This window comes from Syzygium oleosum, unplaced genomic scaffold (assembly GCF_021117445.2).
Source record: "Syzygium oleosum isolate NSW1041296 unplaced genomic scaffold, Sole_v2.1 Sole_v2.09, whole genome shotgun sequence".
In the NCBI taxonomy this organism is placed as follows: domain Eukaryota; kingdom Viridiplantae; phylum Streptophyta; class Magnoliopsida; order Myrtales; family Myrtaceae; genus Syzygium; species Syzygium oleosum.
Genome location: NW_026607493.1, coordinates 4,335,702 through 4,354,392, shown reverse-complemented (window position 1 = coordinate 4,354,392; position 18,691 = coordinate 4,335,702). Strand labels below are relative to the sequence as shown.

The window sequence follows — 18,691 nt, the reverse complement described above, 5'->3', positions numbered from 1 at the left end:
GTCACCACACTATAGATGAAAAATAAGGTCCCCGAGTGATTCCATATCTAGTTAGCATATCCTGAAGAAATAGAGCATTACATGGCAAACTGCTAATCCTTTGATGCCAGTAGTGATTGCTTCTCTCAGACGATTGCATGAATGAACCATCCAAGTTCTTGCGACACAGTGTGGGTTCTGCAGGGTGGATATGATTACGGAAGCTGGCATAATCGATAAGAAAATGCAAAGCGTCTTTTCACATCAGTCACTCTTTTTAATCCTATTGATCTCAGTTGCTTTCTTTTTATTACATTGTATGGTAGGATACTATTTGCTCGTCTAAGGATAGTCTTCAGGTCCCTGTGCAGCCTATACGTCGGTTGCACCATGCATTCACGTTGACCGATCACGAGAGCACTTCATATGAGTTCTCGTGTTGATTGTTTACTATGTCCCACTCTTGATAGTGGGTCATCGTTTGCGTGTCCCAGAATTTAGTATAGATTGTGACAAATGATTATCTTGTGTCGAGTGGATTTCGCTATTGCAAAGCCAACCTCTGTCTGACTATTAGGCAAATATCAAAAAGTTCTCTCTTTGGGGACATCTGATGAAGTTGGAACAACACGAGGTAAATATTAGAAAATTAAGAGTTACCTCGATGTCTTGAGAACTCTGATGGAGGATATACGAGTTGCCATATCTAAAAATGCAGATCGATGTCATTTGGCTAAAGATAATGAGGTTTCAGTAGAAACATCATACTGTAAACTTGGCTAAGCTCACTGGCTCGCACATCAACAAAATCACAACACATGTACTTTTCCACTATCTGAGAGATTTACAAGATTTTCCCTAACAACTACTTACACCAATCACTTTCTGCTTCCTAAGCAACGACAATCACCATGTGCATCCCCGAGGGAAAAAAAGAGATTGAGCCCAGAGGAAAGATCTCGCGCCTCAAGCCTATTACTAAGCCACAATGAAGCAGGTTTTGAGTAACAAAATGAGAAAAGATCTACAAGGTGGAGAGGCCAGCATCCAACTCCAAAAGTGAGTACATCCATCTGGACCATCGGATGTGCACTTGTGGCAACTGTTAATTTAGTTGGAGGCTCCTGCACATACGAATGACCAGTTACGTACACATTGGATGAATATAATTGATGAACCAATCATCTACTTAATACACCGAGTAGAGAATGATAGGCCGAGGCCCAAGGGAACTTTTATATGCAAATATCTTGGTGTTCCTCATGTAAGTGCTCAATTCCAAGGCTTGAATGTGCGTCAATACATTTACAACTAATGCAGTCTATTGAACAGTAAGAAAATACACACACACACACAACACACACAATACCTTATACTCTAGATGCTGTTGACTCATCTGGAACCCTACTGGAATTTCGCAGCCTACTCTGGCTTCTGCTATCGTCTCTTGAAACCCTTAATGACCTCAGCTTGGAGGATGACCTTATTGCATTTATCAGAGGAGCCTCGTCATCTTCATCTTCGTCCTGCTTTTCGTCTCGACCATCTTCTTGATCAGACGAACCAATTGAATCCTCTTCCTCACCTGAACTGTGCCCATCAAACAGCCTCTTACCCTGTACATTACGCTGCTTACGAGGACGACCTCGGCGCCTCGCAGAGACCCCTTCCTTCTCCTCTGCAATTACCCAGAAGGTGAAGAATTAGACTGGAGAAAAAGATTTTGCAATTGTTTCAAACCTAGGCCCCAACTATTATTTTCATTCAACCACGGCTATGCTGCCATTGTATGATCCAAGATGCTTCAAGAGTGCACAGCAACTGACCAGACATTTTGAAGCCATAACAACAAATAATACAAGGAAACAGCATAACACCTGTGAGATTTTATGTGAGATTTTATGGGACCACTGCCAACTGTTCTAAAAGCTTAAGCTATTAGATGAAGGCGTGGTTTAATAATTAATTATTCTAACACTCCCCCTCACGCTTAGTTTGGTCTTTTTGCCTAGTACTAAGCGTTGACATATTTAATTGGGGAGGCAAATGGGGCCTGGGAAGATTTGAACTCAGGACCTCCTGCTCTGATACCATGTGAGATTTTATGGGACCACTGCCAACTGTTCTAAAAGCTTAAGCTGTTAGATGAAGGCGTGGTTTAATAATTAATTATTCTAACAACACCCATGCACGAAACTTCTCCTAAGCAAGGTCTAAGGCACCATAAGTAGCATGACATATACATATGCTCAAGGGGGGTAGAAAATGATGAAAGGGATACTGAAAAACAAGGAAGCACACATTTGTCGTAGAGGGAGCACTAGGATGCCTCTGGCAATTCCTAGCATAGCTACAGCAAAAGATTGTAAAAATAGTTTATACACATTGAAAAGCAACTTGAACCATTCATGTTTCTGGCCCTTTATACCAAAACAATAGTGCCACTAAAACAGATGCCACAATCTAATGCGTAAACCACCAAATTCTCTCTTTTCCCTATAATGCCCGAAGGTACTAAAAACCCCTTAAATTTCACATATGGAACTGCAAATGACAATGTAGCCATATATACATGTACCTGGAAGGCCTTCATTCTTTGCATACTTCTCATGTAGGATCTCAAGGAAAATGTGATATGGCCGCCATCCACTGGGATTTTCTTCCGTGTTCACACCCTCAGTCCTATTCTGTACATCCTTAATACTACATCCAAAAGATGAGGTATTATCCCATTTTGAAAGGTTGGAAAAAGCATCAAATTATTCTCGTGAGAACTATGTTAGGAAAGGAAGTCTTACACATCCATGATATCAGGTGCAGGAAGTTTAGATACGAAGTGGAGCACAGAATACTCCAAGAAAGACAGATACTTGGGAGCATCCAGAAATGCATATTCAATACCATCCTTGACAATTTTTAATATTTCCGGTCTGTGCTTGTTCCTCGCTGCACCAACAAACATACTAGAAAGCCGAACAGCAAGATCCCTACATTCTTGCAAAGACTTCCCCGTGACTGATTCATCACTACCTCTGGAAAGTTCCCGCATATGCCGCTGAAAAGCCTGGACATTTTAGACTAGAGCATTACATTAATGTCTATTGATGATAGTCAAAATTGATCATGAAGACGCGTCCCTACTGTAAAGCATGTTCCAGATTTCCTTTATGCAAATGGATAAGACCTGACCTTTTTCAGTGCCTCAAGGAATGTTGTAGAGAGATCATCATCTTTTTTCCTCAAAACAGTTATCAGATGTTTGATAATTTCGGCTACACCCGTCCCGTGCATGACATAATGAGAAATTATATCTGAACCAAGATCATCCTGCTTGAACCAGAAATACCATGCACATCACAACAGCATAAAAGGAAAAAGTACTGAAGTAAGAAAGATGACCAAGATTTGAAGCCAGTACTGCACATCATAAGAAAAAATGAGCCTTTTACTTTCCACTCCAGATAAAAGAGAGTCTGAGTTATTCATAAACACAAGATTCAAACCCACCTTGGACACTGTATCACTTGCTACCAATTTTGCTGCAGCAATTATGACTGCATCTCTATTTGTCTCCTCCACATATTCATTATCCACATCTTCATCTTCTGTCTCATCTGCGTGGCACACCAGAAGAATATGCGAACGTGAAAAATTTACAGCATGAGACTTGAACCTTGACAAACAGCTCATTTCATTCTCTTCAGAAGTAGCCAGGTAATAATAATTGCCGAGTAAGTCCAGGGAAGATTATAAAGAAAATGGAAACCAGAGAGAAATTTCTATGTACAGGGGAAGACATCCACATACAAAACATACTATTGTAGCTGCCAGTGCCAAATGCTATCTAACTTAATTAGTGAAGTCTTCAGATGACTTGTAACACGGATCTGAGACGGGCCCCACCTCCATCGAGGATTAATTCTCTCAGATGTAAGCCGCACATGTACTAAGAAAGAAAAAGGAGCTATAGAACTTAATAGGCTATTTGTCAAACACTAAAAAAAAACTTTTCCTACCATTTTACTTTTCCTAAAAAAAATTGAAAAAGGAAACGAGATGTTTGAAGTTTAATAATTATAAAAGTATTATGCTTAATTCTACATATATATATTATCTATTTGAAAGGTTTCAAGTGTTTTCTGTTATATAAAGCTGGAAGATCAAAAGTAAAAGTCCCTTCGAACAAACTCAGTAACAGTTACCGCGGTATTGCAAATTGCAATCAGATCCTGGCAAAATTTCATTTTCTGGATATAGTCGTTTTCCTGGAGAGGAAGGAAACGCAATACCTACTGAGAAAGCGGCCCATCTACATGTCATATCCACTGAAGCATTCTTTGGAACTTTTGGACCAAGATCCTTGACTATAATTATATCCATGAACCACCTTACTACACAAGGCAACAAATGACTTCTATGGCAATAGTGGATCTTAAGCAAACCCAGTCCTTGCTGACCTTTATCATTGTTTGCATAAGCCAGTCTTGTGATGTAAAATGAGTTGACCATCTTTTTGATGAAATGAGTACACAGTAATAGAAGGTCTTTGAAGGACTCGATCTCTATAACCAACAGTCAATTAAACAAGAGAGCAAATGTCCACTAGAACTCTAGTCAACCGTCAATGAACCTACTGAACTCAACCTAAAAGGGCAAAACTGCCTCATAATGAGAATAGGATTTGAAAAGTGATTAGACTGTTCAACTTCATTGCATATGGGTTAATAACATCTTCGAACTATATTTTTTGGATATCATTGTTCTTCCCTACCAATCCAGAAAACCAACCGTCAAGCATCTACTTCTGTAACCTTTCACACCAGATATCATCAGTCTAAAAGAGAAGCTCTTGAGGCTGACGATGCAATTAACATACTCAATGGCATAACTTATCTTCTTTTTGGTCCAACTCAGTAACTGAAGCATAAAACAAGGGGTACTGCAGAAATAAAAACTGTAAAACTAAATCAAATACAGTTTTGTACTGCCACCCATGTCAGTGTTAACACTGCGAGTGGCCTACAAGGGTGCTAAAATAAACAGCAGCAGTGTTACTTTATACTTTGTTTGGGAAAAAAGTAACGAATGAAAATAAGTACAATGAATATGGAATTGAGAATGAAGGCAAACAGAAATTTTCCTTGTATTATGTTCTGATGAAAGGGAAAGAGATGAAAAGAAAGTGAATGTCAAATATAGATTTGCATGAGAGAAATTTATCCCTTGAGCAATGATGAAAATGCTGTTATGAAAGCTGAACAGAAGCTGTTATGAAAGGTGAACAATAGTTTTACTAATTCTCTCCTTTCTCCCCAAATTGGAGAAATTATGTTATGCGGTCCCCAAACTGGAGAGATATATCCCTTCAATTTCTTTTTCTTTCATTTCCCAAACATTTAAAAAGGCACTTTCCATCCAAATTTTCTTTCCCCTTTCCCCCTTCCCCCTTCCTGTCTCCCCAACAAGGCCTTAGTTCACTCTAGAACATCTGCCACGACCACTGCTGCGGTTAGCAGCATTTTTTATTGTATCGAACTATAAAAATGCAGCCATATTGAGTGATACTGTCTTAACCATAATGAACTCGAAGATCTTCGACTTTGGTCATGCGATATGACTATATCTTGAGCCGACACCTTTTTGTTAAGAATAAACGAGGCAGATCTCAACTATAAGCAGACAAGCCCCTAAAAATAATTAATATGATATTAACACTATACTGAAGCAACATAACAACATCACCATGCACATAATATCTACTAGTCAGCAACAGAAGAACAAAATTCATCAGACGATTGGCAAATGATCACTTATCCCACGAACGAAGGAATGCTTGAATATCATAACATATGGTACATGGATATTATGCTAATTAGTGATTAAAGTGACAAAATGAGCTAGAGGCTTTATAACTTCATAATTCTTGACAAAAGGACTACCTGTAATGTCAAGCTGCTGTTCACAAAGTTTCCAAAACTTCTGACAAAGGGAAGCATCTGGAGAGTATCCTAAATTTTCCAAGTTTGTTGAAGAAAAATTGGTCTTCCTGAAGAGGAACCATGATTCTGCAAGTATGGTGCATACCTAAAGCATAGAAATTTTGTCAGAGATAACGAGTTCAGCACATTGTTTAATAGCCAGATGCCAACAAAATCAAAAAACACATAAGAGGGAGAACTTACTCGGCAAGCCAGCTGATTTCCTAGTTTGCCTACCTCCCCATCTGCCGATGGAGTGTTCAAGAAGTATTCCAGCTGCTCAAACAAGACATTACGCGTGCGTAACAGAGAGGTCACCGAATCTCTAGACACAGTTTCACTACTCACGATCGAATGTAGAGACCATGCCATATGCAAATACATGTTCAGAAGCAAAAGACTGACAACCTGAAAGAAATGAGCAACAAGTTAATTGAGACGTGATAGAGCAGTCAGATTAGGGAAGAATAGGAAGAGAAATCTTGGGATGGACATAATAAAAACCACCCATCAATTGAACAACCTTGTATACACTATAATTAAAGATGGGGAAGTTGCTGCAAGGATCCAATGCATATGAACTCGCATAGCAAAGTGATGCTAACCTTCTCGCTTCTATAATACTTGAAGTCACACCCAATTTGCCAATTTCACAAGAACGGAGACAAGAAACCACAACATTCCATGCAATATCAACTTACCTCAGCATTACTACTTCTGAGACTCCTAAGGATCCTCACAAAATCTTCATATAGGCTTCCAACAGATACAGCCCTCGATAGCTGAAGCTCATAAAGCCTTTTCAAGTTTACCAAAAGAGAGTACTCGTCATCACCATCCTGCAGGCTCAAACACATAACCTGTTTGACCAGAGAGAGAGAGAGAGAGAGAGAGAGAAAGGAGACAGAGACAGAGACGAAGAGTCCAATATATATGTACCTCTACTTCTTTTATTGCAGATTTGACCTTTGCAATAAGTTCATCTTCTAGTTCTTTTAACTGATTACGTGCAAAATCTTGCAGCTCCCCTTGACTTTCAGCAGAGCAGTAATTCATTGCCTTGACACAAGACCTCAATGCATCCTTCTCACCATGCTTGAAAAAAGCCTCTTTAACAAGTTTAAGAATGGATTTGAAGCTCTGAAAAGTTGCAAAGAGATAAATGCCCATGCTTTTTAGTATTGGATACTCAGTACAAGATTTTGAAACACACCTGCTCCTGTCTCTTCAAAGAATAGAGCTCCAGTTTCATGTGAACTATAATTTCAATAAGAGATGGTATTTTTGCCTTGTCAGCCATAAACTTCCGCAGGAGCTGGGGATAGCTCTTCATCATAGCAACGGTTATGTCCCTTCGGTTGTTTTCAAATGATTCCTATAATTGCACAGAAAATATTCATTTATAGCAGCAAGCACCATACGATGAAGAGAAGCTCCTTGACTTAAAAGGCAAGAACAAGACAACCAAAGCTCAAATAAATATTCTACATAGTATGTATTAACAGATTCAAAAGCCAGTTATCTTGAAAGAATATATACAAATAACAAAATGAAATCTGATCAATTGATCAAAATTCAGTGGAAAATATTAACTTATGCCATATGCCAACTGCTGATCTTAAAACTTAGCTTTCCCTCAGACACAATCAGACCTATAAAATAGAGGAGATCACTTGACTGATGAATAAAAAACCATCCAAAGAAGTTTGAGCAGCATCATAATAACACAATCAGTACAGAAAGGATGCACCTTATGTGCTTTATTGTAATATTGCTTCCGATTGTCAGTAGCTGGAACAATCCTCTCCCCCACAGCTTTCTTAACAGAAGCAGAAAGAAGCCGCACTAGGTTCGTCCCATCCTCATCACTTAGCTCAATCACTGGATTCTCATCCAGCAGCATGGAGATGATACACTTCCAGTCCTGCAAAGATAACAGGCTATTTTAATGAAGAAACAATTCCCACTAGATTAATTGCTGTAAGAAGCACATTTTAGTTTTCTATAATATAACTCTTCTCTTAAAAAAATTTGAGTTATAGAAGTTAATGATTAAGTTCCAAGTTAGAACTTAGCGGATCAAGCGAATAACCAGACAGTACTAATCCAACAAAATAAGGACCGAAAAGAAGGATTAAAAGAAGCCCATAATCACGCATCCTTAAGGGGACGTTGGGATAAATCCTTAATAACTACTACTAAGAATAAAATAGTGAAAATTTTGCTCACTTTTTCTTGATAGCCAAAGCCAATTCCACAACTGAAGAATATAGATTTGTAGTAAGCCCCTCAACCAACGTACCATACACCAAAATTTCTTAACACAAGCTGCATCAATGATTTAGTATCTAGTTTCCCGTAATCTTCGTAAAAAGGAGGCACAATTGACTACCTGACAGAAATATGTACATAAGGCACATATGCAATTAATTCTTTTTCCAGCTGCAAAAAGATATTCATTAGAAAATTACTGAGACTGTTCAAGCAGAAAAGTTAAATTTGCCTTTTGCTCTAACAAATTTCCTTCAGTAATTTCTGACACCATTAGTGACAAACTTAAAAGCAAAAATGTGAATGATGACCAGGTTATTGCTGGCAATGGAGGATCATTTGATAAAGATGGTCATCACATGTGCTGGCACATTCACCTTAATAAAAAGGACGTATACCTTCAACTACTTGTAGCACCAACGAGGGCTTACAACATTACATACTACCAGAGCTAGATGGAAGTTTCTATCTCTATCATTCATCTAAATATAGCATGTAAATATAAATCCTTTAACTTGCATATGCAACAGCAGAAGTTGAACGACTTGCACCTTCATGGCTTTCATGTACTCCCAGACATCGTCGATGACATAGATAATTAGAATTGGATCAGTTGAAAACTCCCTCAGTATTTGTAACATTCTGCCAAGATGGACCTCAGATGTGTCGTCACTGCCTGCACATATGTTTAATATTATATAAGCATCTTATTGCGGAATCTTTATGTGAACAAACTAAGATGCAGCCCAGAAAGATGTACGACCTTTGGATCCTGATTGGGAATTAAATTTTTGAGCAATAAGGTGATCATAAACTAATGCTCCTATTGCATGTCTGATTTCTGGCGGTTCATCAATGAGCAGATCATACAAAGGACCCAAGTCATCGTCGGGCAACAACTGATGCCTGCAAAGGAATCATTCATCCAAGTAAAAGGGCTTTGAGTAAACAATTAGTAGATGTAAGTACACACTGAGTGACTAAAACCCTAAACCACAAATACACAACAAAACACTCGGATGCAGATGATTTTCCAGAGAAAAGGCTTCAACTGAATTACCTTAACAACTGTTTCAGAAGTCCTATGCCACATACAGCCACAGATACGTCAATGTCATCAGCAAGCTCAATCATCCGATTGGAAAATCTTTCAGTAAATAAGCCCAGAGTTGGCACGTTATCATCCACCTCATACAGATTTTGCAAAGCAATTACAGATGCTTTCCTGACCCCGGCATTCTTCAGGTGCAATAAGATACGATTACCGTGTTCAGTCTAGAAAACACCAAAAGAGAAAGCAGAGCCAACTTTGATCCATAAACAAGGTAACATTTCCATTTACCTTATCATTCAGAGTCCATCCAAGATACTTCAAATACAAATCCTGTAAGAACAGTGATGGATACAACAAAATCCATACACCGAGCGATTCTATGCATGACATCCGAATATTGGGATCAATGTCTCGATAGCGGTGCACAAATAAGCTTCAAGATCAACACGCATATACATTAGGATACTCAGGATAGCTTTGCAAGGAGAAATTCTTTTTAGCAAAAGAAACGCACCCAGTGAAAATTTTGCGCATCATCTCCTCTATCATTGTTATCTTTTCGTGAGTTGCTGATAATCTTTTATTCAGTGACTCCAAACGAGGACCGTCAGTTCGTTTCTTCTTTTCAGCATTTAACTGCCTCTGAGTAGTTTCTCTTTGTGCACCAAGTGCTTTGGCAACAGTAATAAAGGATGTCACAAGTTGGAGGCCCATCAAGGAGGCAACTTGACGGTAAACTCGTGGAGGAGTGCTGCTCAGCATGAAGACCAACTAATATAAGTGCCTAGAACTTTTTGCAATATAAACTTCCACAAGGATAGACCACTTACCATGACAGGGCAATGATATAGTCCATGCACTTGTCAAACAAGACTTGATCAAACAGAGGGCCATTTTGACACTCGCTAACCAGATTGTTCCAAAAGGTGAGCAAATTATCTTGGAAGTTTTTAAACTCCTTTCTTTTTGAGTTTTGGTAATCTTCAACTTCCCCCTAAATATAAAAGCATAAAAAATGCTAAGAGCACTCTCTAACATAGATTGTAACAGGGAAAGTGCTTAAGCAACAAGAAAAGGCAGAGCATAGTTTAGCGCGGGGGGGTGGAAGCAAATAAACGCAGGATGTTAAGATGCACTAAAGAAACATATGCGTCATACCTGCTTAGCTAGAGAGACAAGAGCAACCACCACATCATCCACATCAGTCTCATCAAGAAACTCTTCCTTAAGATAGTATTGAGCACCACAAGCCTGAAGAATTGCCAGTTCAATGAGAATCGCAGCTGATACGAGAATATTAGGTAAAACCTAGTTGTCTACCTTTCCTACAGGATAAAGTTCTAGGAACTGATAAGAAAACTTGTTGGTCTAAAATGATTAGGGATGTCAGCAGAAAGAATTGTCCTTCAACTGGCTCAGGTCATTCAAATTATTCTTTTTTTTTTTTGGTTCTTTGGACATTTCAAAGGGATACATTCACATAACGGACTAAATTACCTCAAATAACATGGTTAGAATTTCAACCATTGCAGGTTTAGGATTCTTTTCATATCTCTCAACCCAAAGCTTAACCACTTGAGGTATATGTCTGCCATTGCCTTTGATAACCTCTGCAAAGATATCACAGTTACATGAAGTCAACCGATCAAGCGCATAACCTATTCCGACAGAGGAATTCATTCTTGAAAACGCTCACTGGATCGAAGCAAAATACGCAAGAAAGCACCTTGTTGCGACAAACCGTGCGAACCAAATTCAACCATATATATTCACATTCAACCCAACAAGCTAATTGACCCCAAAAAAAACACAGAGTAATAAATCTCTGTATAGGTACTCCATACTATAGCAGATATGTGGCAGACAGATCAAAACAAACTGTGCTCAAACCACTCTATTACGCACTAATCACGTGGAGAAGGACGGCCAGGTGCACCGGTAAACCGTCGGATATCAGAAAGCACGAAGAGTTGTAATAGTAAAATCACCAATTAAGCTCTGGTTAGCTTTCGGGTCGGCGGGTTCCGCAGTCCGGTTCCGCTTGGGCTGAGGATGGAGCTCTTGAAAGTCGCCGGGAGATTCCTCCCTCTCGGGACTGCGACCGGCCTCGTCGACAGCTTTCTCGCGATTCTCCGCTCCCGTGACGGCGGCGGCGGCGGCGGCGGCCTGTGTCTGAGCCCTCGTCCTCTTCTGCGAACTCGGGCGCACCGATTTCGCGGCGTCAGCGCACAAGAACCAGGCACACTGAACACCAGAAACGCGCAGAAAGAGAAAGAGAGAGAGAGAGAGAGAGAGAGAGAGACTCACGGAACGGCGAGTAGAGGTTTCAGCTTCCTCCATGGATTTGGTTGCAGAGAAGGAGGAGCTCCGATCGCGGAAGTTGGGAATTACAGTGCCCTAGACCAGAGAGAGAGAGAGAGAGAGATGCGCTCTGCTGAAAGTGTCCCGCCAAATGATATGATTTTACGTCGTTGGGCTTATGACCTTCGTTTTATTCGCTAATGATTTTTAACAGTTGGCGTATCACGGCACAAATTGGAAGGTAATCGGGTTTTACCATGAATTAAGTTAACTAGATCTGACCAACTACCAGTTTGACTCGACATTTAGGGGCAGGCCTATCGAATTATAAGATCGACACTGGTGGGTTAGCTAGATAATGCGTTTAAGGAACGACGACAACTATGAAAATAAGGGCCTCTCCGTTCGTAAAATTCGCGAAATATATGTCCACTCCGGAGAAGAAGTGAGAATAGAAGAGCACGTCTATCACTAACGGTACGCGACGTATGTTAATTCTGCACAAGGCCTTTGAAGGCTTTGAAACAGGCAATTTCTTAGACGGATTAACCGCAACTTGATCAATTTTCGGAATAAACTCGTTCTTCAAAATTCTTTTTGCTCTATATGTTTAATTACATCTCTCGGCCTCGGAGCCATGTCGTTTTCAAATGCTCATCACGGAACGCAAGAGCATGAAGACTTCCTTAGGTAGGACTGGCATTAACTAGTCGATCCATCGTACTTAATGACTGATCCCATTTCCTCTAAATTTAATGATGCTGTGTTTTAAAGTTGCAAGAGAGCATGGTAGCAATTGATTGACCGGACGAAGCAAGCAGGAACTCTGCAAAGATGATCAAACTTTGTCCAAGTGACTTCGCTGGTCCGTCACGAATGACCACCGGCTTAACGGCGATATGACAATGTAAGCTCTCTCACTCTCATGGTGTCTCGATAAATTGGCGATTCCCGACGGAAATAGCATTAGCGCACGCACGAGGTCGCATAAGTTTCGTCATGCCCACGTTTCCAAATTATCATATCTCATCCCAATACAGAGAATATGAAGACCTGCTCATTCATCATCGCCAGTCTTGAGTTTCCCTCGCTACCCTGTTATTGAGTTCGGGCAAACAAGTGCCCGTTTGCTGGGGTCAAGCAACCTCGGTTTGATCCACCAGGAAAAGATTGCCACAGCAACATTTTCATGTTTTGCGATACTTGTGATCCGAATAAACAAATCAAATCACTAAACGCCACTTCCTTGCTCCCTTTAAATCGACGCACAAATCGAACCATTTAGTTTGATGCAAAACTTGTACCAAGGATGCATATAAACAGCGAGTGCATTTTACCTGTTCTTCGACCTAGAAAGAACTTTTCAAATCGGAGACATTTTACAGTTTCGGCCATGCATTGCATCAGAAGATGAAAGAGGAACTTTCAGATTAACTGCTGATGCAGTAATTGCTCTGTTGAAAATGCACACGATCACGGGCATCACGAACTGCTGGCCACGGACTCGATGAGTAGCTTATAGCCATCTGGAACAGTTCCCTGTTTGCTCACGCACTCCGCCAGAGCAGGGACATCGGCACTTATGTCCAAGAATCTGGCGAGTAGAAGAAGCAAATGGAAGTCTGATATCCGCTTCACGAATGGAAGAGATTTTGTGCGGTCCAGATGATTCTTCAGCGCCCTGGTTGTCACGGGAACATTCCGGTTCTCAACAGGAAATGTTGATGAAAGTGGACCCTGCATAGTAAAACAAATTTCAGGATAAGGATTGTGGCAGATCGATTCACTCGTGCTATTGCAGGAAAATAAAAACAGCAGAAATTGATCCAGCAATGTGTTCTTCGGCCGGTCACTGGAGCGACTCCACAATCTGGAGCAACCCATAAGTAAAATGTTGAATGCAGAGAGGCTTGTTTGAAAGTTAAAAGTTGAGTCACCTCCAGTGTAATTTACCCGCATGAAGTACAATCTCCCAAATTCAACTATGATACGGTCCATTAATACAAGGACTTCCTACCATCTAAGAGACTCTTCAGATGAAAAAGAGGTAAAAAGCTAAGATCATTTTAACTTCAAACTCGATCAAGATTAGAAATTTGGGATCCCCGCTCTCAAGTTTCTATATATGCAAGTTCACCTGTGCCAGCACTTTCTTGTATTTGCGCAAAAATGAGAACTCTCAAAGCGGGAGTAACCAACAATGCCATTAAAGCAAAAATAACTTACTGTTGAAGAAGAACGTCAAATTGGTCCAAGTACCAGAAACCATTGTTTTAGAATCTTTAAACATGTTATTAATAAAGACCAAGTGACATTCACCAAGATTGAGCGAAATACACTGCATTTCAAATGTTCAGCTCACACAAGATGGCATCAAAGAGATTTCTCATGCCAGCAAAGTGCTGCTTATTACTCTCTCCAAAGGGGTTGGTGGCCCTGGCAACCAGTATCGCAAGAGAATTCAAACACATGACCACTCGGAAAGTGTTAGAAGCCTTAAACTATAGCCTATCATGCTTGGTGGTACCATGGATGGACTAAATACGGTATGGAATATGCACTCAGTTCCAAGCTTGCAATCGGGAGCATGACATGTACATCACTAACTGTCAAGTGGCTTAAGAATCGATAGGACAGCATCCCAAATTACAACCTTTAAAGAATCAAAGGAATGCATCCTCCTTTACTTTCTTTGTGAACTCATAGTCCTACTTAATCATTTTGATCTAGCCTGTTGCAGGACCAGCTTAACCAAGATACATAAGAAGGAAATTCCCACAAAACCCTTACCAATACAACTGAGTGGAACTGTATATCCATCCAGATCAAACCTTATATGCATTAAGAATGCTCTATTCCGTTCACAAACATCACTGCAATCTTGTTATTGTTTGACAATCTTAGATACCAAAAATCAAGTCAACATGTCTAGGCGAAATTATGCCATTCTCATCTCATGTCAACACAGGGCACACCATCACAAAAGATTCAATCTTCTAAAATAAACATGCCAAGCAAGGCAACTGCAAGTGTTTTCGTACAAAAGTAAAGGTATCAAAGTTTGACAAGTATGACTGAAACAATTTCATGGAATGACACGGTAACTGGACCAAACATGATTCTCGAAAACTGCATCCAGCATTTCCCTCCATAAGAAAACTTAGCAACCAAAGGTCAGTAGCCAGAAGCATGACACAAAGTGACTCACTTTGGATGTGACACATTTGCATGTAACTTATTCAGCCACATGTACTCCATTTGATGTAGTCTTGCATATGGACTTCTATCACCTACCCTACATTCGACTACCAATTACTAATTTCAATCATCTCAAATGCCAGAAGACGTCTCAAAATCTTTATGAGACAATTGACAACCCCATGTATTCCATACAGATGATGAGAGAAGCAATGTCTATTACCAAGAGACTCCTTCATGAGGCTTCTTCGTAACTCGGGCCTCATATATTCTCAACCCAAACCCATTTGGAGGTGAGCACCTCCTCACTGCCCAACTAAACTGTCTGGCATTTATTCATTCAATCTATTTTTCCATAGGAAGTGGTCAGCTCAAGAGAAAAACGGTATTTGGAGAACTAGATGATATCGGAAAATCCTGTCTCATTTGCCGTTTCTAAATCTTCGCAATGCTCTCTAGAACAGATCTTATCCATTCATGCTAGTGCCAGACCAGCTGCGGTCTTGTCATCACTTCCCCTCATCCCAGGAATATGATGTGATAAAGATACAGACTTATTAGAAAATATAACCAATCAAGGAAGCCACAAGCATATAATCTCTTCCTTTTTCTAATTCAGCTTGTGCTTTTTCTACACAGAGGAACTTTATCTTTCCTCCTCCAGCACCAAATGATGATATCATAAACATTCCAAGTTCACTTTATTGTAATCAAAATCACCAAAGAAACTTGCACAAATGTACATGCCTGGTGGCTGGATCACACGAACTTGGCAACAGTCCCTTCCTATCAAAACATGATTAGCACCATGTACAGCAGTATATCCAACTACCCGATCGACAAATTCTAATGTCTTTGGGAGTATCTATACCAAACAAAATAGCAATTCTTGCACACAGAGACCCTCTATAAACCGCCAAAAGCAACAACAGCAATAGTAACACAGCCTTTATGGTAAGTTCTATCAAAGTAAAAGAGAAACACATGGCATGCAAACAAACCTGATGATCGGAAATCTTGACAACCACCAAGAAGAAATCGTTATCCACCTCCCTAGTATCCTTGACTCCCACCATCACATCCTTCTTCATCCTCGAGAGCTTCGGATCGGCGTCCTCACCGATCTCGGTCTCGAACCACCCTTCCTTCCACAGCCTAATGCACATGTCACTCATCTGAAAAGCCTCAAAATGGACATCAGCCCCACCATCCTCGTTCACCTCCAGCTTCACTAAGGCGGTCACCCACTCCTTCAGCCCGCTCTCCGCGTGATACCCCACCGCCTGCAAGACCTCCCGATTCGACAAAGTGTAATCCTTCTTGTCCTGACTCACGGTCTGGCTGAAGATAAACCCGACCCTCCTCATCCCCAGCCCGACGGCGATGGCCTCCACCAGCCTCTCCTCATCCGGGTCCCTGAGGAACAGCAAGTTCTCCTCCGTCCCCTGCTGCGGCGGCTCGTAGATGAAGTCCACCTCGACCTTCCCCTCCTCGGACACCGTCCCGTACATGAACCCGCCCCGCTTCGCCGCGAAGGCGAGGGTCTCGTTGACGTAGTGCTGGAACGCGTTGGCGGCGTCGCGGTCGAACGAGACGAGCTCGCAGTGTGGGGACTCCTGGCGGGAGACCCGCATCTGCCGGGCGATCAGGTCGTCCATGGTCATCTTGCGGCCGAAGGAGCCGGCGGGGCAGAAGGCGGCGGGGCGGGAGACGCTGCGCTCGCCGTCGTAGTGGACGAAGACGATGGAGCCGTGGGCGATGCCGAGGGAGGACAGCGGGGCGTGGGGGGCGGACATGTCGGTGAACTGGGCGAGATCGTCGCGGGTCTTGGCGAGGAGGAGGTTCTGGTTGGTGGAGAGGGTCTGGGTCTGGACGGGGATCTGGAGGTGGGATTGGATCAGGGACTTGAGGTGGGCGACGGTGGCCTGCGGGTCGTCCACCTTGAGACGCTCCAGGCCGTCTCTGGAACGGATTCGAAGCAACATCACTCCCGTGCGTGCGTGGGTGCCTGTGGATTACAGAGATGGGGGAGGTTCTTGTGGATTGCAAGTGGCGGTGAGAGATGATCGTGCGGCGGAGCTACTGGGGAAGATGGTGGTGGCGGTGGCGGTGGCGGTGAGATTGGAGGATTTCTTGGGGAATCTTGAAGAGTGGGAGAGTGTTCTTTGGGGGGGGGGGGGGATTTCTTGAGGAAGGGGAAGAAGAAAAGAACCGATGTTACTGTTACCGGTTGGCTTTCTTCTTTTCTTTTTTATTCTTTCAAGATAAGTGTATTAAAAATCTCAAAATTTATAACAAAAGTATAATTGAGTTCTAAAAATTTCAAAAAGTACAATCAAATCATAAAACTTGTTATGAAAATATAATTAAATAGTAAAAATTTTAAATAGTGTAATAATCAGAAAGACTTTATTAGATTAATTTGATAAGTTTTAAGACTCGATTATACCTTTGAAAGTTTTAAAATTCAATTTCACTTTCGTGACAATTTTCACGACTTAATTACACTTTTTTTAAATTTTTTGACTTAATTGCACATTTAGTGTAAGAAACGAACTTATCCCTTTTTTGCTCTCCCCGAATTTTAATTCCTTTTCCCAAAAAATTATTTACTTTTTGACAAAAAAACATATTACTTACTGTAATAATTGTCTCCAACCCCCTTAACTTTGACATTATTGCACACCAATCCATTACTTTAAAAAAATTACAAATTATCCCTCCAAATTTTGATACCGTGATGCAATAACTCGCAATTCTTTTAAATTTGTAGGTTACCCCATCCAAACTTTATATAATTTAATTTTAGGAGGCTCGACATTAAATTTTGGGGTCAATGTCATTGAAATTCTCGAACTACCCACTATGCATTTCCCTGTTTTAATTATCGTCTCGCGAAAAATTTTGTGATACTTAAAATTGGATTTTTGATGAAACGAAATCCAATTTTGGAGTAAAAATGTTATGGAGCACCGATATGGAACTTTTCATGATAGCCAATGGTGGTCTTATTATGTCTCAGAATGCGATTATATGTTGTCACGAGGGCTTTGAACTAAGGAAAGAAAAAAATTTATGCCTATAAAACAAATTATTTTTTTTTGGTCGGGAGTATACAACAAATTTAGTAATTTCATTGGGGGCGATGTGAGTACTTTCAACAATGAGGGGAAGAAAATAAAAAGACCCTTAACAAAATCCACGTCGGAATATTACGTGGTTTTGAATTTCATTTTACTCAATTTCAAAGATTTTCAAGAAAATATAATTTGCTGACCCACAGCAATGGGCGGGAATGTCATTGTGTGGTATAAGATGTCAAAACTTTTTTATTTTGCATGAGTTTGAATAATCAAAAGAGGGTGAAATAAAATTAACAAACCACTCATCAAATTCTCTCGAGAAATTAAACTCGAGTTAGTCACCGCACCATGCCTTATAAGAGTCCTAAAATTCGTTACGATGATGAACCGTAAAATTTACACTCGAAATAGTAGGTCCTTGCTTGCTAACGATTAGGGCCACGACCCTCTTGGAGACCCCGCCAGAGGCGAGGGGCGGCGCAACTGCCCTTATCCACCTTGTGATCTCTTTTTGACCTCTTTTAAAGGTTTTCTTTTTGATACATTTCTTTAATTTCAATACTAGTATGCCGTCAACTTGGGGACAAATTCAATGAAAAATATAGAAAATGTCACGTAAATTTTCTCACCTATTACAAAATTTGCGGAATCAACAAAATCTCACCATTGCATTTTCAGTGTACGTGTTGGGATCCAATGGAAAGTACAAATTGTAGGACTTGAATGCATTACAGTGACAAATTTTAAGACTTTTATGGAGACATTGACAATAATAAAGAATACAGGCTATTGTTATCAACATATGGCCAAAAATTGAGTCAAGAGTG

General features: G+C 40.6%; 2 protein-coding genes across 2 annotated transcripts; both read right to left on the bottom strand.

Annotated features, from left to right (window-relative positions):
* Positions 1–754: 754 nt before the first annotated feature.
* On the bottom strand, positions 755–11,744 carry LOC115673493 (sister-chromatid cohesion protein 3). Its single transcript, XM_030595678.2, has 22 exons — positions 11,590–11,744; positions 11,271–11,472; positions 10,780–10,892; positions 10,441–10,533; positions 10,113–10,276; positions 9,797–10,033; positions 9,571–9,715; positions 9,289–9,467; positions 8,992–9,134; positions 8,780–8,904; positions 7,708–7,881; positions 7,171–7,332; positions 6,897–7,097; positions 6,659–6,796; positions 6,162–6,365; positions 5,919–6,063; positions 3,487–3,593; positions 3,169–3,306; positions 2,778–3,043; positions 2,558–2,682; positions 1,349–1,657; positions 755–1,103 (listed from the first exon to the last, which is right to left on the bottom strand). Exons 1-21 carry the CDS (start codon positions 11,620–11,622, stop codon positions 1,350–1,352), a joined length of 3,402 nt encoding a protein of 1,133 aa, XP_030451538.1. The 5' UTR covers positions 11,623–11,744; the 3' UTR covers positions 755–1,103; position 1,349.
* A 1,067-nt stretch (positions 11,745–12,811) lies between these two features.
* On the bottom strand, positions 12,812–16,949 carry LOC115673546 (NPL4-like protein 2). The gene is made up of 2 exons (XM_030595754.2): positions 15,783–16,949; positions 12,812–13,320 (listed from the first exon to the last, which is right to left on the bottom strand). Exons 1-2 carry the CDS (start codon positions 16,764–16,766, stop codon positions 13,066–13,068), a joined length of 1,239 nt encoding a protein of 412 aa, XP_030451614.1. The 5' UTR covers positions 16,767–16,949; the 3' UTR covers positions 12,812–13,065.
* Between the last annotated feature and the right edge of the window lie 1,742 nt (positions 16,950–18,691).